This window comes from Salmo salar, chromosome ssa21 (assembly GCF_905237065.1).
Source record: "Salmo salar chromosome ssa21, Ssal_v3.1, whole genome shotgun sequence".
Lineage (NCBI taxonomy): Eukaryota > Metazoa > Chordata > Actinopteri > Salmoniformes > Salmonidae > Salmo > Salmo salar.
In genome coordinates this window covers 43,745,334-43,772,213 of record NC_059462.1, presented here as the reverse complement: position 1 = coordinate 43,772,213, position 26,880 = coordinate 43,745,334, and the positions used below count along the sequence as shown (strand labels likewise).

Genomic DNA, 26,880 nt, shown 5'->3' with positions numbered 1-26,880 from the left:
TCGCCTAGGAGCTGTGTTGTGTTGGGAAAGCTGTTACATCACAGCCCCGAGTCCCTATCGGTCTCATGTCCTGACGTTTCTTCCTTAAAACTATATTCGAAAAATGTTTAATGAATTACAGTAAAAACACGTTTTAGGAATATTACATGTGTTTAAAATGAGTTATTTTGAAGCCTGGAAGGTTTGTGTATGCTTCCTGTTCTGTCACAGACTTCAACTGAGTGAAGGAAGTATGCTGCAGCATTTATATAGCCATCTAAAAATAGCTCACCTTTCACTGCCATGTATGACTAGAGTGACAGCTACACAAAGCCAATAGCGGCTCGCCATTCATTTTAACTCCTCCCTTTTACCTATTTTAGCGCCGCCTTAATTGGACGCCAGTGAGATCATCAAACCCTATTTACCTTATATGGTCACGCACGGAATTGATTGACAACAAACCACTCCCCCGTCCGAGTCGCTTGCTCGCTCCGCTCACTAGACAGCTAGCCCGAGCTACTCTCCCAGTCGCCTGATGAAGCTACTGCAGGCAGCGGAAAAACCAACCTGGAATTTATACAGCGAATATTGCAATCTGGCAATGCGGAAATAGATGGACGTTTCATGTCACCGAGCTGGCATTCCACTCCTGGACTGAAGACTTGAGAGTTAGCGCCAGAGAAAAAAAGGATTGCAATTCAGAGACATAATATTCAACTCTTCTTTTTCTATTGTTTATAGTGGTTCTTCTGTGTATTATTTAGTTCCAGTGGTATATAGCGCTATACTCTCTGGTGCATGGACAGACGCACAGAGGAGGATCTGAATTTTTTTTTTGTTAACCCCTAACCACACAAAAGTGGGGTTGTATTTCTTCCGGTGGATCAAAGTCAATTATTTTCAAATCTTGCATCAACATGGACGTGTTGGCGAATTACAGTATTTTTCAGGAACTCCAACTCGTGCATGACACTGGCTATTTCTCTGCAATGCCTTCGCTGGAGGAGAACTGGCAGCAGGTGATTTACTGCTTTTTCTTTACTTTACTGTATAACTGTCTTTACTTTTATTGTAGCAGCCTAGTATTTGTAAATCATCACTTATGTGCTGCTGATGCTCCGTAGCTCGAGCTGCGGAGTTGCGGCGCTCACATGTCACCCCATGCAGCCTGTCATGAAAACATTCTCAAGTTGATCACACCAGCAGGCAGCACTGTGTAGAGGGAGATAGGCTGCTATGGACGCGTCTGTGACCATAATTCCACCCTTGTGCGCTATTTTCCAAACCCCTGGTATACTATAGCTCTTCTCTGCCTTTAACGGCTCTTGATTGCATCTCGCTTGTCGATTGTAACAGTGTTATGCTGCAATTAATGATAAGCAATGTCTTGTTGGAGACAAGTCTGCATTCTTCATGTTATTTGATTGTTTTTATTGGTTATATAAATTGATTGCGTGGTAGGCTATAATAGTAGTATCATTTTGTTTTAAGCACAAGACGCTATTTGAATAACATTGTGACGGTTTGTAATTTCAGTGTTTTTTAGTGTATTGAATGCGGAGCGCCGTATGTCATTCGTTCTGTTTGGTTTATTCTTAAATGATGGCAACCAACCTGAGCGCTCCCACACAAAATTGCACGTCTGTCAGGTGCGGTTTGAGAAGGCGCGGGGCAATTTAGGCATAGAAGTAGGACTCGTAACTAATAACAAGAGACTTGTTGTTAAATAATGCATCCGCATCTGTCAGATTACTTGGTGTTTTCAGCCTGTTGGTACGAGAACCAACTCCCGATTGCGATGCAGAATATATTATCACCAACGAGCCGCGAGGATGTTCGCGTGAGGGTGATAACCAAGGCTGCATGGGGGAAGAGTGGGTGTTTGTGTGTTGGGTGTTTGTGTGTTGGGTGTGTGTGTGTTGGGTTTGTGTGTGTTGGGTGTGTGTGTGTGTTGGGTGTTTGTGTGTTGGGTGTGTGTGTGTGTGTTGGGTGTTTGTGTGTGTGTGTGTGTTGGAAATCCACTCTCACCAGTGATCCGAATGGAGCATGTGATGTTGCTGGAAAGCTGGAGAGAAAAAAAATCCCCTGTATTTGTCTGTGTCATTGTGGCATGTCGCGCTCGACATGAAGGCAAACCACTCATTCATTAGAATGAAGTCATCCGCAGGGCTGGCAGTGGTACAGTGAACACACACGGGCATGGCCAAGCAGGCAGACGTGCCAACGCTACTGCCAGTTACCACTTATCCCACTTCTCTGGGTGACTTACTGACACTAATTCACATGACTTGATCCTATTACTATTTGGTCGAATGATGCTATTGGTTTACAGGAAAGGAGTGGTTGTGATATTACTGTGTAATAATAATAATAGATGCGTCATTTCATGGAATGAGCTCAGGTATCTGTCATTTTTAAAGATGGAGACTGGTGAGCTTTCGAGTGCTTGGCCGGAGTTACTGATTCGGTGCGCGTGGTGAGATGAGCGCTTATGAGTCCGCACTAGAGCTCCACTCTGCTGTGCGCACGGCTGCACGTATCGGCTGGTCTCGGGTTGACGGGCTGTCTCCCCCAACTCATTGCAATTCCATGTGCTCAACTGCGGGAAATGAATCCGCTGGTTATTTATCGCTAGTGTGGTAGCGTGAATAAGATCCAGCAGACCCCCTGAGCCCCCCTTACACACACACACACACACACACAACACACACACACACACACACACACACACACACACACACACACACACACACACACACACACACACACACACACACACACACACACACACACACACACACACACACACATGGTTGGCTGGCATGTGCTAATGGAAAGCTGTGGTCTGGCAGGGCTCATCCCACCACTTTCATCAGTAATTGGCTGCTTGCTGTCAGAAAGACAGACAGACAGGCAGACGAGTCTACTCTGCTCCATCTATCATTCCCCCTCTTTGTTGTCTCATATAACCTGTTCACTTTTTGTGTCAATTAGCAGCCTTGACACACACAGGGACTAGTGCCTTTTTGTCACAAGCCTGTTGTACATAAAATCTGTCCATGTGGTAATGTGTGTTTGTTGTGTGTGTCCTGTGTGTTTGCCTAGCTGGCTCTGACACAATGGTGCCATGTTGTTTGGGATGGCTGTCAGGCCGGCCTACTGGCAGGTTTGTGAGGACCTTGGGTTTGGGGAGAATATGGTTTATGAGGACCTTGGGTTTGGGGAGAATATGGTTTATGAGGACCTTGGGTTTGGGGAGAATATGGTTTATGAGGACCTTGGGTCTGGGGGGAACATGGTTTATGAGGACCTTGGGTTTGGGGAGAATATGGTTTATGAGGACCTTGGGTTTGGGGAGAATATGGTTTATGAGGACCTTGGGTCTGGGGGGAACATGGTTTATGAGGACCTTGGGTCTGGGGGGATGCATGGTTTATGAGGACCTTGGGTCTGGGGGGAACATGGTTTATGAGGACCTTGGGTCTGGGGGAACATGGTTTATGAGGACCTTGGGTCTGGGGGAACATGGGTTATGACGACCTTGGGTCTGGGGGGATGCATGGTTTATGAGGACCTTGGGTCTGGGGGGAACATGGTTTATGAGGACCTTGGGTCTGGGGGGAACATGGTTTATGAGGACCTTGGGTCTGGGGGGAACATGGTTTATGACGACCTTGGGTCTGGGGGGAACATGGTTTATGAGGACCTTGGGTCTGGGGGGAACATGGTTTATGAGGACCTTGGGTCTGGGGGTAACATGGTTTATGAGGACCTCGGGTTTGGGGGGAATATTGTTTGTGAGGAACTTGGGTCTGGGGGGAATATTGTTTGTGAGGAACAGCACACTGAACCCAGACACCTAGCCACACACCTACCGAAGCCTTCTCCAAGTCTTCCATTACACAGCAAAACCATGCCAAAAGAGAGAGGAACAGAGAGAGGAGGATGAGAGAGAGATGAATAGAGAGAGAGGAGGAGAGAGAGAAATAGAGAGGAGGAGAGAAAGACGCATAGAGAGAGGAGGAGAGAGAGAGGAGGAGAGAGAGAGAAATTGAGAGAGGAGGAGAGAGAGAAGAATAGAGAGAGAGGAGGAGAGAGAGAGGAGGAGAGAGAGAGGAGGAGAGAGAGGAATAGAGAGAGAGGAGGAGAGAGAGGAATAGAGAGAGAGGAGGAGAGAGAGGAATAGAGAGAGGATGAGAGAGAGGAATAGAGAGAGAGGAGGAGAGAGAGGAATAGAGTGAGAGGAGGAAAGAGAGAGGAATCGAGAGAGAGGATTAGAGAGAGGAATAGAGTGAGAGGAGGAGAGAGAGAGGAGGAATAGAGAGAGAGGAGGAGAGAGTGGAAGAGAGAGAGAGGAGGAGAGAGAGAGAGGAGGAGAGAGAGAGAGAGAGAGGAGGAGAGAGGAGGAGAGAGAGAGGAGGAGAGAGAGAGGAATCGAGAGAGGAATAGAGAGAGGAATAGAGTGAGAGGAGGAGAGAGAGAGAATCGAGAGAGACTAATAGAGAGAGAGGAATAGAGTGAGAGGAGGAGAGAGTGGAATAGAGTGAGAGGAGAGAGAGAGGAACAGAGTGAGAGGAGGAGAGAGAGAGGAATCGAGAGAGAGGAATAGAGAGAGGAATAGAGTGAGAGGAGGAGCGAGAGGTTTAGAGTGAGAGGAGGAGAGAGAGGAATAGAGTGAGAGGAGGAGAGAGAGAGGAATCGAGAGAGAGGAGGAGAGAGAGAGGAGGAGAGAGCGAGGAGGAAAGAGAGAGGAATATAGAGAGAGGAGGAGAGAGGAATAGAGAGAGAGGAGGAGAGAGAGAGGAGGAGAGAGAGGAATAGAGAGAGAGGAGGAGAGGGAGAGGATTTGAGAGAGGAATAGAGAGCGGAATAGAGTGAGAGGAGGAGAGAGAGGAGGAGAGAGAGTTGAGGAGAGAGAGGATAGAGAGAGGAATAGAGTGAGAGGAGGAAAGAGAGGAATAGAGAGAGTGGAATAGAGTGAGAGGAGGAGAGAGAGAGGAATAGAGAGAGGCATAGAGTGAGAGGAGGAGAGAGGAATAGAGAGAGAGGAATAGAGAGAGAGGAGGAGAGAGAGGAATAGAGTGAGAGGAGGAGAGAGAGGAACAGAGAGAGTGGAATAGAGTGAGAGGAGGAGAGAGAGAGGAGGAGAGAGAGAGGAATGGAGAGAGAGGAGGAGAGAAAGGAATGGAGAGAGAGGAATAGAGAGAGAGAGAGGAGGAGAGAGAGAGGAATGGAGAGAGGAGGAGAGAAAGGAATGGAGAGAGAGGAATAGAGAGAGAGAGGAATAGAGAGAGAGGAGGAGATAGAGGAATAGAGAGAGGAATAGAGAGAGGAGGAGAGAGGAATAGAGTGAGAGGAGGAGAGAGAGAGGAATAGAGAGAGAGGAGGAGAGAAAGGAATGGAGAGAGGAATAGAGAGAGAGGAATAGAGAGAGGGGAGGAGAGAGAGGAATAGAGAGAGAGGATGAGAGAGAGAGGAATAGAGAGAGAGGAGGAGAGAAAGGAATGGAGAGAGGAATAGAGAGAGAGGAATAGAGAGAGGGGAGGAGAGAGAAAGATAGAGACATTTGAAATGTGTTTATTCTTTTGGAACTTTTGTGAGTGTAATGTTTACTGTTTTTTTATGGTTTATTTAACTTTTGTTTACGATATATTTCCCTTGCTTTTGCAATGTAAACATATGTTTTCCATGCCAATAAAACCCCTTAAATTGAATTGAAATTGAGGAAGAGAGAGAGTTATAGCGAGAGAGAGAGAGTAATAGAGAGAGAGAGAGAACGAGAGAGAGAGAGAGAGAGAGAGAGAGAGGAATAGAGGAAGATGAATAAAGGACATCACTTGGAAGGACAAACCATAAAAGTCCCACATGATGGAGGTAGAGAGGAAGGGAATGTAGGGGGAAAGGAGGGGGTGGAAAGCGAGGGAGTGACTTGAAAAAAAGCCCTGTCCTGTCTGGGTAGACAGGTGGATAAAATAGTTTTTTCTAGTGCAGCCGGCAAACGCTGCTCGGCACCGTTAAAGCTGCCTGATGTTTTTACTGGTGCGGTCGGATGGCTTGATAGGATAGCGTCTACTCCATCTAGCATGGCCCTAGATCTGCCAGGCAACCTTCCTTCCCTTCCTCCCTCGCTCCGACCCGGAGACAAGATGGATGGCTGTGGAAGGCCCCCGGTGAGCAGAGTATGAATCAGGCCGTAATGGACGCGATATGGGTGAATTGAGTTTCAGTGCTGGGGGGAAGAGGGGGTAGGACTAGCAGTGTATGATGAAGGGCCGGCGGCGAGCCATACATGATGAAGTAGTCCCCCTCCCTCCTCCCATTCTCTCTTTCTCTCTCTTTCAATTTCAATTGAATTCAATTTAAGGGCTTTATTGGCATGGGAAACATATATTTACATTGCCAAAGCAAGTGAAGTAGATAATAAACAAAAGTGAAATAAATAATACAAATTAACAGTAAACATAACACTCACAAAAGTTCCAAAAGAATAAAGACATTTCAAATATCGTGTTATGTGCAAATAGTTAAAGTACAAAAGGGAAAATAAATAAACATGAACATGGGTTGTATTTAAATGGTGTTTGTTCTTCATTGGCTGGCCTTTTCTTGTGGCAACAGGTCACACATCTTGCTGCTGTGATGGCACACTGGGGTATTTTACCCAATAGATAAGGGAGTTTATAAAAATCGGGTTTGTTTTCTAATTCTTTGTGGATCTGTGGGAAATATGTGTCTCAAATATAGTCATACATTTGGCTGGAGGTTAGGAAGTGCAGCTCAGATTCCACCTCATTTTGTGGGCAGTGTGCACATAGCCTGTCTTCTCTTGAGAGCCAGTTCTGCCTATGGCAGCCTTTCTCAATAGCGAGGCTATGCTCACTGAGTCTGTACATAGTCAAAGCTTTCCTTAAGTGTGGGTCAGTCACAGTTGTCAGGTATTCTGCCACTGTGTACTCTCTGTTTAGGGCCAAATAGCATTCTAGTTTGCTCAGTTTTTTTTGTTAATTCTTTCCAATGTGTCAAGTAATTATGTTTTTGTTTTCTCATGATTTGGTTGGGTCTAATTGTGTTGCTGTCCTGGGGCTCTGTGGGTTCTATTTGTGTTTGTGAAACAGAGCCCCAGGACCAGCTTGCTTAGGGAATTCTTCTCAAGGTTCATCTCTCTGTAAGAGACGGCTTTGTTATGGGAGGTTTTGGGAATCGCTTCCTTTTAGGTGGTTGTAGAATTTAACGTATTTTTTCTGAATTTTGATAATTAGCGGGTATCGGCCTAATTCTGCTTTGCATGCGTTATATGGTGTTTTATGTTGTACACAGAGGATATTTTTACAGAATTCTGCATGCAGAGTCTCAATTTGGTGTTTGTCCCATTTTGTGAATTCCTGGTTGTTGAGCGGACCCCAGACCTCACAACCATGAAGGGTAATGGGTTCTATAAATGATTCAAGTATTTTTAGCCAGATTCTAATTGGTATATAGAATTTTATGTTCCTTTCGATGGCATTGAAGACCCTTCTTGCCTTGTCTCTCAGATCGTTCACAGCTTTGTGGAAGTTACATGTGGCGCTGATGTTTAGGCCGAGGTATGTATAGTTTTTTTGTGTGCTCTAGGGCAACGGTGTCGAGATGGAATTTGTATTTATGATCCTGGCAAATTGACCTTTTTTGGAACTGAGATTTACTGTCAGGTCCCAGGTCTGACAGAATCTGTGCAGAAGATCTAGGTGCTGCTGTAGGCCCTCCTTGGTTGGTGACAGAAGCACCAGATCATCAGCAAACAGTAAACATTTGACTTCAGATTCTAGTAGGGTGAGGCCGGGTGCTGCAGACTGTTCTAGTGCCCTTGCCAATTCGTTGATATATATGTTGAAGAGGGTGGGGCTTAAGCTGCATCCCTGTCTCACCCCACGGCCCTGTGGAAAGAAATGTGTGTTTTTTGCCAATTTTAACGGCACACTTGTTGTTTGTGTACATGGATTTTATGATGTCGTATGTTTTCCCCCAACACCACTTTCCATCAATTTGTATAGCAGACCCTCATGCCAAATTGAGTCAAAAGCTTTTTTGAAATCAACAATGCATGAGAAGACTTTTCCTTTGTTTAGTTTTTCTGTTTGTCAATTGGGGTGTGCAGGGTGATTACGTGGTCTGTCGTACGGCAATTTGGTAAAAAACCAATTTGACATTTGCTCAGTACATTGTTTTCACTGAGTCTGCTGTTAATGATAATGTTGAGGATTTTGCCAAGGTTGCTGTTAACCTGTTAGGGCTAGGGGGCAGTATTGACACGGCTGGATAAAAAACGTACCCGAGTTAATCTGGTTACTACTCCTGCCCAGTAACTAGAATATGCATATAATTATTGGCTTTGGATAGAAAACACCCTAAAGTTTCTAAAACTGTTTGAATGGTGTCTGTGAGTATAACAGAACTCCTATGGCAGGCCAAAACCTGAGAAGATTTCAAGCAGGAAGTGGCCTATCTGAGAAGTAGTGTTTCATCTTGGCTCTTTTTATTGAAGACTCAGGATCTGTGCAATAACGTGACACTTCCTACGTCTTCCATAGGGTCTCAGAGCCCGGGAAAACGTTGAACGATATCGAGGCAGGCTCTGGCTGAAACACTTTATCGCTTTTGGCAAGTGGCCACTCAGTGTACTATGGGCTTATGTAACCGATGTGAAATGGCTAGTTAGTTAGCGGTGGTGCGCGCTAATAGCGTTTCAATCAGTGACGTCACTCGCTCTGAGACTTGAAGTAGGGTTTCCCCTTGTGTTGCAAGGGCCGCGGCTTTTGTGGCGCGATGGGTAACGATGCTTCGTGGGGTGTCAGTTGTTGATGTGTGCAAGGGTCCCTGGTTCGAGCCCGGGTTGGGGTGAAGAGAGGGACGGGACCTACACTGTTACATTGATGCTGTTGACCCCGATCATTGGTTGCTGCGGAAAAGGAGGAGGTCAAAGGGGGGGGTGAGTGTAACCGATGTGAAATGGCTAGTTAGTTAGCGGTGGTGCGCGCTAATAGCGTTTCAATCAGTGACGTCACTCGCTCTGAGACTTGAAGTAGGGTTTCCCCTTGCGTTGCAAGGGCCGCGGCTTTTGTGGCGCGATGGGTAACGATGCTTCGTGGGGTGTCAGTTGTTGATGTGTGCAAGGGTCCCTGGTTCGAGCCCGGGTTAGGGCGAAGAGAGGGACGGAACCTACACTGTTACACTTAGGCGCATGCCCGCTTCGACCGAATGCTTTGTTTTCCTTTGTCTGTTTATCTAAACGCAGATTCCCGGTCGGAATATTATCGCTTTTTTATGAGAAAAATTGCATAAAAATTGATTTTAAACAGCGGTTGACATGCTTCGAAGTACGGTAATGGAATATTTAGAATTCTTTTGTCACGAATTGCGCCATGCTCGTCACCCTTATTTAGCCTTTAGGATAGTGTCTAGAACGCACGAACAAAACGCCGCTGTTTGGATATAACGATGGATTATTTTGGACCAAACCAACATTTGTTATTGAAGTAGAAGTCCTGGGAGTGCATTCTGACGAAGACAACAAAGGTAAGAACATTTTTCTTATAGTAAATCTGACTTTGATGAGTGCTAAACCTGCTGGGTGTCTAAATAGCTAGCCCTGTGATGCCGGGCTATCTACTGAGAATATTGCAAAATGTGCTTTCACCGAAAAGCTATTTTAAAATCGGACATATCGAGTGCATAGAGGAGTTCTGTATCTATAATTCTTAAAATAATTGTTATGCTTTTTGTGAACGTTTATCGTGAGTAATTTAGTAAATTCACCGGCAGTGTTCGGTGGGAATGCTAGTCACATGCTAGTCACATGCTAATGTAAAAAGCTGGTTTTTGATATAAATATGAACTTGATTGAACAAAACATGCATGTATTGTATAACATAATGTCCTAGGGTTGTCATCTGATGAAGATCATCAAAGGTTAGTGCTACATTTAGCTGTGGTTTGGGGGTATGTGACATTATATGCTAGCTTGAAAAATGGGTGTCTGATTATTTCTGGCTCGGTACTCTGCTGACATAATCTAATGTTTTGCTTTCGTTGTAAAGCCTTTTTGAAATCGGACAGTGTGGTTAGATTAACGAGAGTCTTATCTTTAAAATGGTGTAAAATAGTCATATTTTTGAAAAATTGAAGTAATAGCATATCTAAGGATTTGAATAACGCGCCACAGGATTCAACTGGCTGTTGAGTAGGTGGGACGCAAGCGTCCCACCTAGCCCATAGAGGTTAATGCATATCCCACGGTAGTTGTTGGGGTCAAATTTGTCTTAAGTTTTGTGGATTGGGGTGATCAGTCCTTGGTTCCAAATATTGGGGAAGATGCCAGGGTTTGTATTTTGTCATGTAGCTTATTCAATATAATTGGAGAATCCAGTGGGTTCTGGTAGTCTTTAACAGTTGATTATAAGATTTCTATTTGATCATGTATATGGTTTTGCTGTTTTTTATTTGTTATAGAGCAAACAAGATTGGAGAAGTGGTGTACCCATACATCTCCATTTTGGATAGATACATCTTTGTTTATTTTGTGTTTTCCAATTTTTCCAGAAGTGGTTACAGTCTATGGATTCTTCAATTACATTGAGCTGATTTCTGACGTGCTGTTCCTTCTTTTTCCATAGTGTATTTCTGTATTGTTTTAGTGATTCATCATAGTGAATGTGTAGGCTCAGGTGTTCTGGGTCTCTATATTTTTGGTTGGATAGGTTTCTCAATTTCTTTCTTAGGTTTGCATTCTTCATCAAACCATTTGTCATTGTTGTTAATTTTCTTTGGATTTCTGTTTGAAATGTTTAAATATGATAGGGAAGCCAAGAGGTCAAATATACTGTTTAGGTTTTCTACTGCCAAGTTTACACCTTCACTATTACAGTGAAACGTTTTGTCCAGGAAGTTGTCTAAAAGGGATTGAATTTGTTGTTGCTCAATAGTTTTTTGGTAGGTTTCCACACAACTTTCCTTACATCTATACCATTTCTTAATATTATTCAGTTCCTTTGGCTATGATGCCTCAAGATTGAGTATTTCTCTGTTCAAGTAGATTGTGATTTTGCTGTGATCTGATAGGGGTGTCAGTGGACTGACTGTGAACGCTCTGAGAGACTCTGGGTTGAGGTCAGTGATAAAGTAGTCTACAGCAGGCATTCCCAAACAGGAGTACGCGCAATCCAATTGGGGGTACGCCAAATAAAAATGTGATTCACATTTTAAATATTTGTAATTTTTATTTCTTCACATTTTCTAACAGACCATTTAGTAAAGGCCCGCGTCCATAGAGACAAATATCAGCTCGACTGGTAGTACTGTTACTACCAGCGGTACTACACCTGCACCTGTTGACAACACAAGTTGATCTGCTTCCATGAGCACATCCAATGTATCACGCCCTGACCATAGAGAGCCCTCGGAGTTCTCTATGGTGTAATAGGTCAGAGCGTGACTAGGTTTTTTTTCTAGTTATTATAGTTCTATGTTGGTGTGTGAGTATGGTTCCCAATCGGAGGCAGCTGAATATCGTTGCCTCTAATTAGGGATCATACTTAGTGTGTCCCTTTTCCCACCTGCGTTGTGGGATATTGCTTGTAGGAGTGCCTATGTGCGTTACGTATTGCACGTTCGTTAATTCTTTGTTGTTTTGAAGTTCCACTGTAATAAATATGTGGAACTCTACTCACGCTGCGCCTTGGTCCGATTATTTATATAACGATCGTGACACAATGCTAGCATCAGTAATTCTACATGGGTTGTTAGCCCGGCTAGCATGGACACTGACAGTTGTGAATCTGATGCAGCTGAAGAGCTACTGCCCCCCTTACCTGGGATGGCACCGAACAACAGACAGGGACGTTGGACCTTTGAAGAGACTCAAATATGATGAGAACTACATTGATTTGGGGTTCACTTATATTGGGAGTAGTGCCTTTCCTCAGCCACAGTGTGTTATATGTGCAAAAGTACTATCTCAGAACTCGATGAAACCGACACTCTTGGGCAGACATTTAGAAACAATACATGCCAATTTGAAAAATAAGCCACAGGAGTTTTTTGAGCGAGAATTAAGACGTCTTTCGAGTAGTAAGACGTATAAAATCAACAGATACCATTAATAAGAAAGGACTATAAGCATCTTATATGGTGAGCTACTGAGTGGCTAGGACAGGCAAGCCCCATACTATTGTGGAGGACTTAATTCTTCCTGCTGCTGCGGATATGGCTGGGACAATGCTGGGGGAAAAGGCCAAAAAAACTATACAGACAATGACTTCATCAAACAACACTGTTTCACAACGCATCAGTGACATGGCAGATGTTTTGTAACAATTACTGCTTTGCATACAAGCCAGTGAATTCTATGCCTTACAGCTGGATGAGTCGACAGATGTGGTGGGTCTGGCACAGCTCCTGGTATATGTCCGTTATGTTTATGGGGGGTCAATTAAGGAAGACATCCTCTTCTGAAAACCACTGGAAACCAGGACAACAGGAGAGGATATTTTTTAAGTACTGGACAGCTTTGTGACATCAAATGGATTTTGGTGGTCAAGATGTGTTGGTATCTGTACTGATGGCGCAAAAGCCATGACAGGGAGACATAGTGGAGTGGTAACACACGTGCAAGCAGTTGCTCCCGTTGGGTACACTGCAGCATCCACCAAGAGGCTCTTGCTGCCAAGGGAATGCCTGACAGTTTGAAAGATGTTTTGGACACTATAGTGAAAATGGTTAACTTTGTTAAACCAAGGCCCCTGACCTCTTGTGTATTTTCTGCACTATGCAATGATATGGGCAGCGACCATGTAACACTTTTACAACATACAGACGTGTGCTGGTTATCAATGGGCAAAGTATTGACACGTTTTTCTGAATTGATAGACAAACTTAAAGTTTTATTTACTGACCATAATTTTCACTTGTCTGACCGCTTGCCTGATGATGAGTTTCTCACACGACTGGCCTATCTGGGTGATGTTTTTTCTCCCCTGAATGATCTGGATCTAGGGTTACAGGGACTCTCCGCAACTATGTTCAATATGCGGGACAAAATTGAGGCTGTGATTAAGAAGTTGGAGCTCTTCTCTGTCTGCTTTAACAATGACATCACGCAAGTCTTTCCATCATTGTATGATTTTCAGTGTGCAAATGATCTCAAAATAATGGAGAATGTCAAATGTGATATAGCGAAGCACCTGAGTGAGTTTGGTGCACATTTACACAGAAACTTTCCCTAAACGGATGACACAAAAAACTGTGTTAAGACACTGATGCCCTTTGCAACCACGCACCTTTGTGAGAGTGGATTCTCGGCGCTCACTGGCATGAAAACTAAATATAGGCACAGACTGTGTGTGGAAAATGATTGAAGACTGAGACTCTCTCCAATACTTCCAACATTGCAGAGTTATGAGCATCCTTTCAAGCACACCCTTCTCATTAACCTGTGGTGAGTTATTCACAATTTTAGATGAACAAATAAGGTTTTATATATAAGATGTTAAATAAAAAGCAAAATTATTGATTATTAATATATTATTATTTGTGCCCCGGTCCTATAAGAGCTCTTTGTCACTTTCCACGAGCCGGGTTGTGACAAAAACTCACACTCATTCTTATGTTTAATAAATGTATCGTATAGTGTGTGTGTGTGTGTGGCAGGCTTACAATGATGTCAAAAAACAACATTTGAGAGTGCGCTGACTATGGTGCTAGAGGGGGTACGCAGCTGGAGATTGAATGTTTGAAGGGGTACGGGACTGTAAAAGTTTGGGAACAGTACTACAGCCAATAGATGGACTGTAGGTGTGCCTACCGTAGTTTTCCCTCAAAGACTACCATTGACTATGTAAAGTTGTGGCCAAAAGGTTTGAGAATGACACAAATATTAATTTTCACAAAGTCTGCTGCCTCAGTTTGTATGATGGCAATTTGCATATACTTCAGAATGTTATGAACAGTGATCAGATGAATTGCAATTAACTGCAAAGTCCCTCTTTGCCATGCAAATGAACTGAATCCCCCCAAAATATTTCCACTGCATTTCAGCCCTGCCACAAAAGGACCAGCTGACATCATGTCAGTGATTCTCTCTTTAACACAGGTGTGAGTGTTGACGAGGACAAGGCTGGAGATCACTCTGTCATGCTGATTGAATTCAAATAACAGACTGGAAGCTTCAGAAGGAGGGTGGTGCTTGGAATCATTGTTCTTCCTCTGTCAACCATGGTTACCTGCAAGGAAACACGTGCCGTCATCATTGCTTTGCACAAAAAGGGCTTCACAGGCAAGGATATTGCTGCCAGTAAGATTGCACCTGAATCAACCATTTATCGGATCATCAAGAACTTCAAGGAGAGTGGTTCAATTGTTGTGAAGAATGGCAGCAGGCAGGCAGGTGTGAGTGCATCTGCACGCACAGTGAGGCAAAGACTTTTGGAGGATGGCCTGGTGTCAAGAAGGGCAGCAAAGAAGCCACTTCTCTCCAGGAAAAACATCAGGGACAGACTGATATTCTACAAAAGATACAGGGATTGAACTGCTGAGGACTGGGGTAAAGTCATTTTCTCTGATGAATCCCCTTTCCGATTGTTTGGGGCATCCGGAAAAAAGCTTGTCCGGAGAAGACAAGGTGAGCGCTACCATCAGTCCTGTGTCATGCCAACAGTAAAGCATCCTGAGACCATTCATGTGTGGGGTTGCTTCTCAGCCAAGGGAGTGGGCTCACTCACAATTTTGCCTAAGAACACAGCATCCTCCAAGAGCAACTTCTCCCAACCATCCAGGAACAGTTTAGTGACAAACAATGCCTTTTCCAGCATGATGGAGCACCTTGCCATAAGGCAAAAGTGATAACTAAGTGGCTCGGGAAACAAAACATTGATATTTTGGGTCCATGGCCAGGAAACTCCCCAGATCCCACTGAGAACTTGTGGTCAATCCTCAAAAGGCGGTTGGACAACAAAAAAAATACAAATTCTGACTAACTTCAAGCATTGATTATGCAAGAATTTGCTGCCATCAGTCAGGATGTGGCCCAGAAGCTAATTGACAGCATGCCAGGGCGGATTGCAGAGGTCTTGAAAAAGAAGGGTCAACACTGCAAATATTGACTCTTTGCATCAACTTCATGTAATTGTCAATAAAAGCCTTTGACACTTATGAACATCTGACAAAAATATCTAAAGACACTGAGGCAACAGACTTTGTGAAAATTTATATTTGTGTCATTCTCAAAACTTTTGGCCACGACTGTACATACCCAGCGTGCGACAGATTTGCAGGAGTTGTGACCCATTTTTGTTGGTTATGTTGTCGTCGTTGTGCCTAGGGGGCATATGGGGGAGGGAATGCTGTCACCTCCAGATAGGTGTTTGTTCCACTGTGCGCTGAGGGTGTCAGGTTCTTGTCCAGTTCTGGCATTTAGGTTGCCACAGACTAGTTCATGTCCCTGGGCCTGGAAATGATTGATTTCCCCTTCCAGGATGGAAAAGCTGTCTTCATTAAAGTATGGGGAATCTAGTGCGGGGATATAGGTAGCACAGAGTATGACATTTTTCTCTGTCAAGATAATTTCCTTTTGAATTTGTAGCCAAATGTAAAATGTTCCTGTTTTGATTAATTTAATAGAGTGAGTTAGCTCTGCTCTATACCAAATTAGCATACCCCTGAGTCACTTCCCTGTTTCACACCTGGTAGTTTGGTGGATGGACTACCAGCTCTCTGTAACCTAGAGGGCAACCAGTGGGTCCATCTCCTCTATACCATGTATCTTGTAGGATGTTTCCAATTTCTTTGGTGAAGTCCAGGTTCTAGCTCTTTACGCGAAAGGCAGATGACCTCAGGCCTTGGATATTCCAGGATGAGATAGTGAAGGCTTTGTGTTCCATAAAGTGTCCAATGTCATTAGTCGTGTAGATTGGCCTCAGACCAGTAAGTGTGAGCAGAGCCTGCTGAGCATCTGGTACATGCCATTGGCTTGGGCTAGTGTAAGAATGGGGGTTGGGCCTGTTTGCCCGCTCACTGCCTGGGCGTATGTGTGACTTCCATGTTGAGGCCCTCTTTGCGGGGGTGGGGTGCATGGGGTGGGCAGGAGGGACATAGGTCTGATCTGAGGGGGCCTAAATGGGGTGTGGGCATGGTTGACTTGGGGGGGTGTTGATTGGTTGGGGTGGGGGTGTGTATGTGGCTGGTGGTGTTGTGGTCTGGATGTCCTCTCGGCGTGGGTCCTCTATGTGTAGGTCCGGGGGGGGTCTGCCGGTCTGGGAGAGTGTCTTGCTGGTCTGGGCGGGGTGTCTATTGATCTGTTGCTCCTGTGTGATGTGTTGGGGCTGCGTTTGAGTCAATGTCCTTTAGAGTCCTGGCGAAGGTGGGCACTGCTTCCTTGTATAGGTGGACCTGGTCCTAAAGGCTGTTCAAGTCCAGGGTAGAGTGGTGGGCCAGGTAGACATTTGGTTTTGAGGCATAGTCACAGGAAATACTTGCATTTGCCTGCTGTACGGTAGCAGGGTGGAAGTCTTTTTGTGGTAGCAGGGTAACCACTTGTGCATTGGGGAAAGTAGAACAAGCTTTTTCAATCACTCTCTTGAGTTCTGTGACCACCTTTTCCTGCTGTGTTCTCAGGTCGTTTGTGCCTGTGAGTATTATTATGTGGCTAGGTGAACCTAGTTGGTCCTCAGACAGAAGGTCTAGGGCGCTGGGTGTTTGGACACCAGAGTTTAGACACTGTGTGTTTGGGAAAAAGTTGATTTAGTTTGAGTCCATAAGGAGTACAATCGGTGTCTTGTGTATGTCCTCAGTGAGTGTGGGGGGGGTTGTCAGGAGGGCTGTCAGGGTGGCTGACAAGGGGTGTGCTCAGAGGGTGTGGGATCCCCTAGGCGCTTCTTTTGTCTGTCCTGCTGTGATGTCGAGGCTATGGTCAGGGTCTGGGGTGGAATGTTCTCCTGTGGTGTCGAGACTTTGGTCAGGGTCTGAGGTGGGCTGTTCTGCTTGCTTCTCTGCGAGGGTGGCCAAATATCTAATGGGTTGTTCTCTGTCACACGTCATCGTTCTCACCTTCTCCTCAAGCACTTTCACCTTCTCCTCTAGTGCTCTGTTCTTTTCATGCTCCTGCTCTTTCACCTGTTGGATTTGCCTTACCACAGTCCAGAGTGCAGATATGTCTCTCTCCACCTCCAGCTCTCCGGGTCAGGTTGAGGTGGTGTTGTTGAGCTGGACAATTTTTTTTGTGCTGACTGGAGTGTGTTCACCTGCTGTTTCAGCTCCAACTGCCTTACCTCCAGCTGGGTAAATGTATCCTTCATTTCAATGAGGGAGTAGTACTCTGTGCTGGGAGGTTGACTTTCCGCTTGGGGTTGCTCATCTGTGGGGTTATATAATGAAGAGGTCTGGTCTGACACGCTCGCGTGTATCTTTCTCAAGAGAGAGCTTATCCTGCTGAGCTATCACTTTGATTATGTGAAAGTCTAGCTGAAACTGTTTTGGGTTGCCCTGTACCATTACTGTTCCAGACTTGTACAGGTTGACATTGGCTGACTCAGAGTCCTTGTTGTCTAAAATAGCACTGTGCCATAACAGTGTGGAAGATTAAGTTGCTTATGTTCCCATTTTTATAATAGTCAGCAAAAAGTGTCTCTTGATTTTCCATAAGGAGCTTATTTTTGTACTCTTTCCGTGCCTTCTCAATTTTATTATCCAGAGGGTACTGTATTGTAATGACCTCTGAACAGTGGGAGGGGGCTTCAAAGGCCTCTGCATTTGGGTGGGATAAGCTGTGAAACTCTCCTGTCATTGTTTGGCTCAAGGGCTTTGACACCTCTCACTTCACACCTCAGTGCTAATTGAAGTGGCAGTCAGATGTGTTCTGCCCTAGCAAGCTTGGTAGCCTTAACTTAGCATTCAGTCCTTAAAATGTAAAATATATCATTGTAACATATTTTTCTTCTTGGCTTTAAAAGTAGCTTCAGACTAAACATGACTCACTCAGTTCCAGGTTGGAGGGTGTTTTCACATTTCTGTTGTTTGTTTGACAGAGCATTTGCTGTGTAGCTTGGAAATAAGAATATTTGGTAGTAAAACTCCTTCCAGGTAATATTGTCCAAAATCAGGTTGTATGTTTGGAGTTTTTATTTGGAGTGAAGGTTATGTTGTGGAGGGTATCCTGTATATGTCCTTGCCGAAAAATCCAAGTTCATATAACTCTAAATCTATATTTTTATAAAAACATTCTGAAAAATGCGGGAGCTCATCTGCTCATCTCTCTCTCCTTCTAGTAGATGTATCTCTCTCTTTCTCTCAATTCAATTCAAAGGGCTTTATTGGCATGGGAAACATATGTTTACTTTGCCAAAGCAAATGAAATAGATAATAAACAAATGGGAAGTAAACAAGGGAAATAAACAATCAGTAAACATTACAATCACAAAAGTATTCCTCTGTCTCTCTCTTTTCCCCTGTCTCCTCTCATCTCCTCTCTCCCCTCTCTCCTTTCCTCTCGTCTCTCTCTTTCTTTCCCCCTCTCTCCTCTCTCCCCCTCTCTCCTCTCCTCCTCTCTCTCTCTCTCTCTCTCTCTCTTTCCCCCTCTCTCCTCTCCTCTCTTCCTCTCTCTCTCTCTCTCTCTCTCTCTCTCTCCTCTCCTCTCTCCCCCTCTCTCCTCTCCTCCTCTCCCTCTCTTTCCCCCTCTCTCCTCTCTCCCCCCTCTCTCTCTCTCTCCTCTCCCCCTCTCTCCTCTCTCCCCCTCTCTCCTCTCCTCCTCTCTCTCTCGCTTTCCCCCCTCTCTCCTCTCCTCTCTCCCCCTCGCTGCTCTCCTCCTCTTTCTCTCTCTCTCCCTCTTTCCCTCTCTCTCCTCTCCTCTCTATTTACATTCGTTCAAACATGTCAAACGTTGTATAGCATCAATCTTTAGGGCCTTTTTAAGTTTGGGTCAGTCACAGTGGTCAGGTATTTTGCCACTGTGTTTGGGGCCAAATAGCATTCTAGTTTGCTCAGTTTTTTTGTTAATTCTTTCCAATGTGTCAAGTAATTATCTTTTAGTTTTCTCATGATTTGGTTGGTCTAATTGTGTTGCTGTCCTGGGGCTCTGTGGAGTGTGCTTGTGTTTGTGAACAGAGTCCCAGGACCAGCTTGCTTAGGGACTCTTCTCCAGGTTCATCTCTCTGTAGGTGATGGCTTTGTTATAGAAGGTTTGGGAATCACTTCCTTTTAGGTGGTTATAGAATTTAACGTCTCTTTTCTGGATTTTGATCATTAGCGGGTATCGGCCTAATTGTGCTCTGCAGGCGTTATTTGGTGTTTTACGTTGTACACAGAGGATATTTTTGCAGAAATCTGCATGCAGAGTCTCAATTTGGTGTTTGTCTTATTTTGTGAATTCTTGGTTGGTGAGCGGACCCCAGACCTCACAACCATAAAGGGGAATGGGTTCTATAACTGATTCAAGTATTTTTTGCCAGATCCTAATTGGTATGTCGAATTTTATGTTCCATTTGATGGCATTGAAGGCCCTTCTTGCCTTGTGACTCAGATCATTCACAGTTTTGTGGAAGTTACCTGTGGCGCTGATGTTTAGGCCGAGGTATGTATAGTTTTTTGTGTGCTCTAGATGGAATTTGTCTAGATGGAATTTGTATTTGTGGTCCTGGCGACTGGACCTTTTTTGGAACACCATTATTTTGGTCTTACTGAGATTTACTGTCAGGGCCCAGGTCTGACAGAATCTGTGCAGAAGATCTAGGTGCTGCTGTAGGCCCTCCTTGGTTGGGGATAGAAGCACCAGATTATCAGCAAACAGTAGACATTTGACTTCAGATTTTAGTAGGGTGAGACCGGGTGCTGCAGACTGTTCTAGTGCCCTCGCCAATTCGTTGATATATATGTTGAAGAGGGTGGGGCTTAAGCTGCATCCCTGTCTCACCCCACGGCCCTGTGGAAAGAAATGTGTGTGTTCTTTGCCACTTGTTGTTGTGTACATGGATTTTATGATGTCGTATGTTTTTCCCCCAACACCACTTTCCATCAATTTGTATTGCAGACCCTCATGCCAAATTGAGTCAAAAGCTTTTTTGAAATCAACAATGCATGAGAAGACTTTGCCTTTGTTTTGGTTTGTTTATTTTACAATTAGGGTATGCAGGGTGAATATGTGGTCTGTCGTACGGTAATTTGACATTTGCTCAGTACATTGTTTTCACTGAGGAAATGTACGAGTCTGCTGTTGATGATAATGCAGATGATTTTCCCAAGGTATCTGTGGATGCATATCTCACGGTAGTTATTGGGGTCAAATTTGTCTCCACTTTTGGGGATTAGGGTGTTCAGTCCTTAGTTATAAATACTGGGGAAGATGCCAGAGCTGAGGATGATGTTAAAGAGTTTTAGTATAGCCAATTGGAATTTGTTGTCTGTATATTTGATCATTTCATTGAGGATATTGAGGCCTTTTTGGGTTGGAGGGTTTTTATTTTGTCCTGTAGTTCATTCAAGGTAATTGGAGAATCCAGTGGGTTCTGGTAGTCTTCAATAGTTGATTCTAAGATTTGTATTTGATCATGTATATGTTTTTGCTGTTTGTTCTTTGTTATAGAGCCAAAAGGATTGGAGAAGTGGTTAACCCATACATCTCTATTTTGGATAGATAATTATTTGTATTGTTGTTTGTTTAGTGTTTTCTAATTTTCCCAGAAGTGGTTAGAGTCTATGGATTCTTCAATTACATTGAGCTGATTTCTGACGTACTGTTCCTTCTTTTTCCGTAGTGTACAGTATTTCTGAATTGTTTTAGTGATTCACCATAGTGAAGGCATAGACTCTTTCTCTCCCTCCCTCCTCCCTCTTTCTTTCTAAAATGCTCCTTATTTCTCTCCCCCTCTTTCTCTCTCTCTCTCCCCCCTCTCTCTCCCCCCCTCTTTCTCTTCCTCCCTCTCTCTATCTCTGCCTCTACTCTATCTCGCCCTCTCTCTGCCCCTCTTTCTCTCTCCCCCTCTTTCTCTCTCCCTCTCTCTCGCGCCCCCTCGTTCTCCCCCCTCCCCCTCTCCTCTGAGTCCCTGTGGAGACAACACTGCTGCTGCTGGCTGAGCTATCTGTCTCTCTCACCCGGCTTGAACAAAGAAGCCATTGCTCACTGTCACCAGGAAACAGAGGGGAGAGAAAGGGGGAGAGAGAGAGATGGGGAGAGAGAGAGAGGCCCACTGTAATCATCGCTCTTCTGTCAGTCCTCTGTAGAAAGGTAGGGATTATTTAGCAAGGGTTGTTTGTGAAACAAGAGGGCCCCTGTACTCTCTGTCTCCCTCCACAAACATACACACACACACACACACACACACACACACACACACACACACACACACACACACACACACACACACACACACACACACACACACACACACACACACACACACACACACACACACACACACACACACACACACACACACACACACACACACACACACACACACACACACACACACACACACACACACACACACACACACACACACACACACACACACACACACACACACACACACCTCTGTGAGGCTCGTAATTGGCTGCTGAGAAGGTTGTAATGGGTAGGGGAGGGCAGAGTAGAGAGGGGTTGGAGAGCGGGTGGGTCTGCCTGGGGATTGAACAAGAGGAGAAGTAAACAACACCATTAAAACCACGTGAGACACTTCACCCGATTAACCAGCCTCACCTGAGAGACAGAGTGGAGACACTTCACCCGATTAACTTCTATGGGCTACGTGGGACACAGCCAGTGAAATATCAGGGCGGAAAATTCAAAACAACAAAATGTCATAATTCAACTTTCTCAAACATACAACTATTTTACACCATTTTAAAGATACACTTCTCCTTGATGTAATCACATTGTCCGATTTCAAAAAGGCTTTACAGCGAAAGCAAAACATTAGATTATGTTAGGAGAGCACATAGACAAAAATAATCACACAGCCATTTTCCAAGCAAGGACATGTATCAATAAAACCCAAAACACAGCTAAATGAAGCACTAACCTTTGACGATCTTCATCAGATGACACTCCTAGGACATTATGTTACACAATACATGTATGTTTTGTTCGATAAAGTTCATATTTATATCCAAAAACAGCATTTTACATTGGCGCGTGATGTTCAGAAAATCTATTCCCACCAAAACCTCCGGTGAATGTGCACATCAATTTACAAAAATACTCATCATAAACGTTGACAAAATATATAACAATTATTTTAAGAATTATAGATAGACTACTCCTGGATGCAACCACTTTGTCAGATTTTAAAATAGCTTTACGGAGAAAGCCCATTTTTCAATATTCTGAGTACATAGCTCAGCCATCACAGAGAGCTAGGCAGACACCCGCCAAGTTCGGGGCACCCTAAACTCAGAATTAGTATTAGAAATATTCTCTTACCTTTGCTGATCTTCGTCAGAATGCACTCCCAGGACGGCTACTTCCACAAGAAATGTTGTTTTTGTTCGAAATAATCCATATTTATGTACAAATACCTCCGTTTTGTTCGTGCGTACAGATCACTTATCAAAAGGCATAACGCGCGAGCGCGGAACCAGAGACGAAAAGTCAAAATGTTCCATTACCGTACTTAGAAGCATGTCAAACGCTGTTTAAAATCAATCTTATGGTATTTTTAACGTAAAATTGCGATAATATTCCAACCGGACAATAGCATATTCATTCAAGAATAAAAAGAAGGAACGGCGCGCTCGCATGACCGCGCATATCCAATCCCTTTGTTGCCAGGCAGACCACTCAGTAACTGAGCTCCTATTATCTGCCCAGTAACAGGAAAATGCTCAAACCACTTTCTGAAGGCTTTTGACAGCCAATGGAAGCCTTAGGAAGTGCAACGTGACCCCACAGACACTGTAGTTTGGAAAGGGATTCAAAAGAAGAACTACAATTCTCAGATCTCCCACTTCCTGGTTGGATTTTTCTCAGGTTTTTGCCTGCCATATGAGTTCTGTTATACTCACAGACACCATTCAAACAGTTTTAGAAACTTCAGAGTGTTGTCTATCCAAATCTACTAATAATATGCATATTCTAGTTTCTGGGCCAGAGTAGTAACCAGTTTAATTTGGGTATGTTTTTCATCCGGCCGTGAAAATACTGCCCCCTAGCCCAGACAGGTTAACCTGCAGTATTTTCACGGCCGAATGAAAAACGTTAGCGTCCCACCTAGCCCATAGAAGTTAACCAGCCTCACCTGAGAGACAGAGTGGAGACACTTCACCCGATTAACCAGCCTCACCTGAGAGACAGAGTGGAGACACTTCACCCGATTAACCAGCCTCACCTGAGAGACAGAGTGGAGACACTTCACCCGATTAACCAGCCTCACCTGAGAGACAGAGTGGAGACACTTCACCCAATTAACCAGCCTCACCTGAGAGACATAGTGGAGACACATCACCCAATTAACCAGCCTCACCTGAGAGACAGAGTGGAGGCACTTCACCCAATTAACCAGCCTCACCTGAGAGACAGAGTGGAGACACTTCACCCAATTAACCAGCCTCACCTGAGAGACAGAGTGGAGACACATCACCCAATTAACCAGCCTCACCAGAGAGACAGAGTGGAGACACTTCACCCAATTAACCAGCCTCACCTGAGAGACAGAGTGGAGACACTTCACCCAATTAACCAGCCTCACCTGAGAGACAGAGTGGAGACACTTCACCCAATTAACCAGCCTCACCTGAGAGACAGAGTGGAGACACTTCACCCAATTAACCAGCCTCACCTGAGAGACAGAGTGGAGACACATCACCCAATTAACCAGCCTCACCAGAGAGACAGAGTGGAGACACTTCACCCAATTAACCAGCCTCACCTGAGAGACAGAGTGGAGACACTTCACCCAATTAACCAGCCTCACCTGAGAGAGAGTGTAGACACTTCACCCAATTAACCAGCCTCACCTGAGAGAGAGTGGAGACACAGATAGAGAGAGAGAGAGAGAGAGAGAGAGAGAGAGAGAGAGAGAGAGAGAGAGAGAGAGAGAGAGAGAGAGAGAGAGAGAGGGAGGGGAGGGTGGTTTGTTGTTTCTTTGTGTGTCTGTGTGTATGTCTGTCTGGCTGGCTGATTGGCTGTCTGTCTGTCTGTCTCTTACCTGGTCTGTATGCATGTCTGTTTGTCTATCTGTCTGTCTGTCTGGTTGTCTGTGTGTCTGGATGTCTGTCAAACTAACTGGCTGTATGTCTGTCTGGCTGACTAACTGGCTGTCTGTCTGGTTGTCTGTGTGTCTGTCTGTCTGCACCCCACTCAGGCGATATGTGTCCCTGTGGCTCTCCTCTCCTCCTCAGACAGCATCCATATATTTGAGAAAATGGGTCACCCTGTGCCTCTCTCTCTCCCTCTCTCTCCCTCTCTCTACGCCATGCCTCACAGTCCCGTCTCTCACATTCTGGGCCGCAGCGTTTTTTTCTCTCCTCTTTTTTGTTTTCAGAGCGTCTATTTTAGTACCTTCAGGAATTTGAAGCTCTAATTGATTTGTTTTCAGCAGGCTGTATTTTTAGATTGCAGACTGTGTCTGTCTGATTGAAATGCAAGTAGCTAGTCCTGTACTGTGAGTACTCTACTGTACCCACTACAAGAAGTTATATCAATAGAAAAATGTAGGGAATGGCAGAAATACAAGTTTGACCTGAGATATTGTGTGACAGGCTGATCTTGTTATTGAAAGCCCCCCATTTCCAAGTACAGGTATTGTCATTCGGAAAGTTTGGATTGACGGTGGAATCCTCTGTTAGGTCATCACAGAGTGACCCTGAGCTTCCTGCTCTCCATCTTCACTGTATCTCCATCCTGCCCTCTCTGTCCTATCCTACATCCTTCCCTCTATCTCTGCTTCTCTGTCCTATCCTACATCCTTCCCTCTATCTCTACCTCTCTGTCCTATCCTACATCCTTCCCTCTATCTCTACCTCTGTCCTATCCTACATCCTTCCCTCTATCTCTACCTCTCTGTCCTATCCTCCATCCTTCCCTCTATCTCTACCTCTCTGTCCTATCCTACATCCTTCCCTCTATCTCTACTTCTCTGTCCTATCCTACATCCTTCCCTCTATCTCTACTTCTCTGTCCTATCATCCATCCTTCACTCTATCTCTACCTCTCTGTCCTATCCTACATCCTTCCCTCTATCTCTACCTCTGTCCTATCCTACATCCTTCCCTCTATCTCTACCTCTCTGTCCTATCCTCCATCCTTCCCTCTATCTCTACCTCTCTGTCCTATCCTCCATCCTTCCCTCTATCTCTACCTCTCTGTCCTATCCTACATCCTTCCCTCTATCTCTACTTCTCTGTCCTATCCTACATCCTTCCCTCTATCTCTACTTCTCTGTCCTATCATCCATCCTTCCCTCTATCTCTACCTCTCTGTCCTATCATCCATCCTTCCCTCTATCTCTACTTCTCTGTCCTATCATCCATCCTTCCCTCTATCTCTACCTCTCTGTCCAATCCTCTGTCCTTCCCTCTATCTCTACCTCTCTGTCCAATCCTCCATCCTTCCCTCTATCTCTACCTCTCTGTCCTATCCTCCGTCCTTCCCTCTATCTCTACCTCTGTCCTATCATCCATCCTTCCCTCTATCTCTACCTCTCTGTCCTATCCACCATCCTTCCCTCTATTTCTACCTCTCTGTCCTATCATCCATCCTGCCCTCTATCTCTACCTCTCTGTCCAATCCTCCATCCTTTCCTCTATCTCTACCTCTCTGTCCTATCCTCCATCCTTCCCTCTATCTCTACCTCTCTGTCCAATCCTCTGTCCTTCCCTCTATTTCTACCTCTCTGTCCTATCATCCATCCTTCCCTCTATCTCTACCTCTCTGTCCTATCATCCATCCTGCCCTCTATCTCTACCTCTCTCCCCTATCATCAATCCTGCCCTCTATCTCTACCTCTCTGTCCTATTCTCCATCCTCCTCTCCTTCCATCCCTTCTCTGTCTATCCCTGCTTCTCTTCCTGCTCTCTCCCTCTCCCAGACGGCCGGCTGACCTACAGAGCAGATCCCAGCAGCCTAGTGAACTGGGCCATCTGAGAGAAAGCCCACCCCCAACCTCACATCCCCCCTCCATCCCCCTTCTCCTGTCCACTAGAGTAAATTCTGCAGGCAGCCAGCCATCCACAGCACAGCCAGAGCCACAGCCGAGGCAGCATGCCTGTCTCTCTCTGTCCCTCACACAGGGATTGCAGCCCGGCCGCCCGGGGAAGCCAAGTTTGACAAGATAATGGATTGCCATGCATGCATATTCGACGCTGCAGTTTTTTGCATTTCACAGCCCAGTAACTCTCAGTACAGAAGCAGTGGTGAAGGGTAGAGAGAGGGAGGTAGGGTTAGGGGACATGGAGAGAGAGAGGGAGGTAGGGTTAGGGGACATGTAGAGAGAGAGGGAGGGTAGGTTAGGGGACATGGAGAGAGAGAGGGAGGGAGGGTTAGGGGTCATGTAGAGAGAGAGGGAGGGAGGGTTAGGGGACATGGAGAGAAAGATGGAGGGAGGGAGGGTCAGGGGACATGGAGAGAGGGAGGGAGGGTTAGGGGAAATGGAGAGAGAAGGAGAGGGAGGGTCAGGGGACATGGAGAGAGGGAGGGAGGGTTAGGGGACATGGAGAGAGGGAGGGAGGGTTAAGGGACATGGAGAGAGATAGAGAGGGAGGGAGGGTTAGGGGACATGGAGAGAGGGAGGGATGGTTAAGGGACATGGAGAGAGATAGAGAGGGAGGGAGGGTCAGAGGACATGGAGAGAGAAGGAGAGGGAGGGAGGGTTAGGGGACATGGAGAGAGAGAGAGGGAAGGAGGGTTAGGGGACATGTAGAGAGAGAGGGTGGGAGGGTTAGGGG

General features: G+C 45.2%; 1 protein-coding gene across 1 annotated transcript in view; it reads left to right on the top strand.

The window, feature by feature from the left end:
• Positions 1–483: 483 nt before the first annotated feature.
• LOC106582375 (Krueppel-like factor 7) overlaps positions 484–26,880 on the top strand; it is a 156,363-nt gene continuing 129,966 nt past the window's right edge. The window contains exon 1 of the mRNA XM_014165432.2: positions 484–1,001. Coding sequence (XP_014020907.2) covers positions 900–1,001 — 102 coding nt within the window. The 5' untranslated portion in view covers positions 484–899. The remainder of the gene's footprint in view (positions 1,002–26,880) is intronic.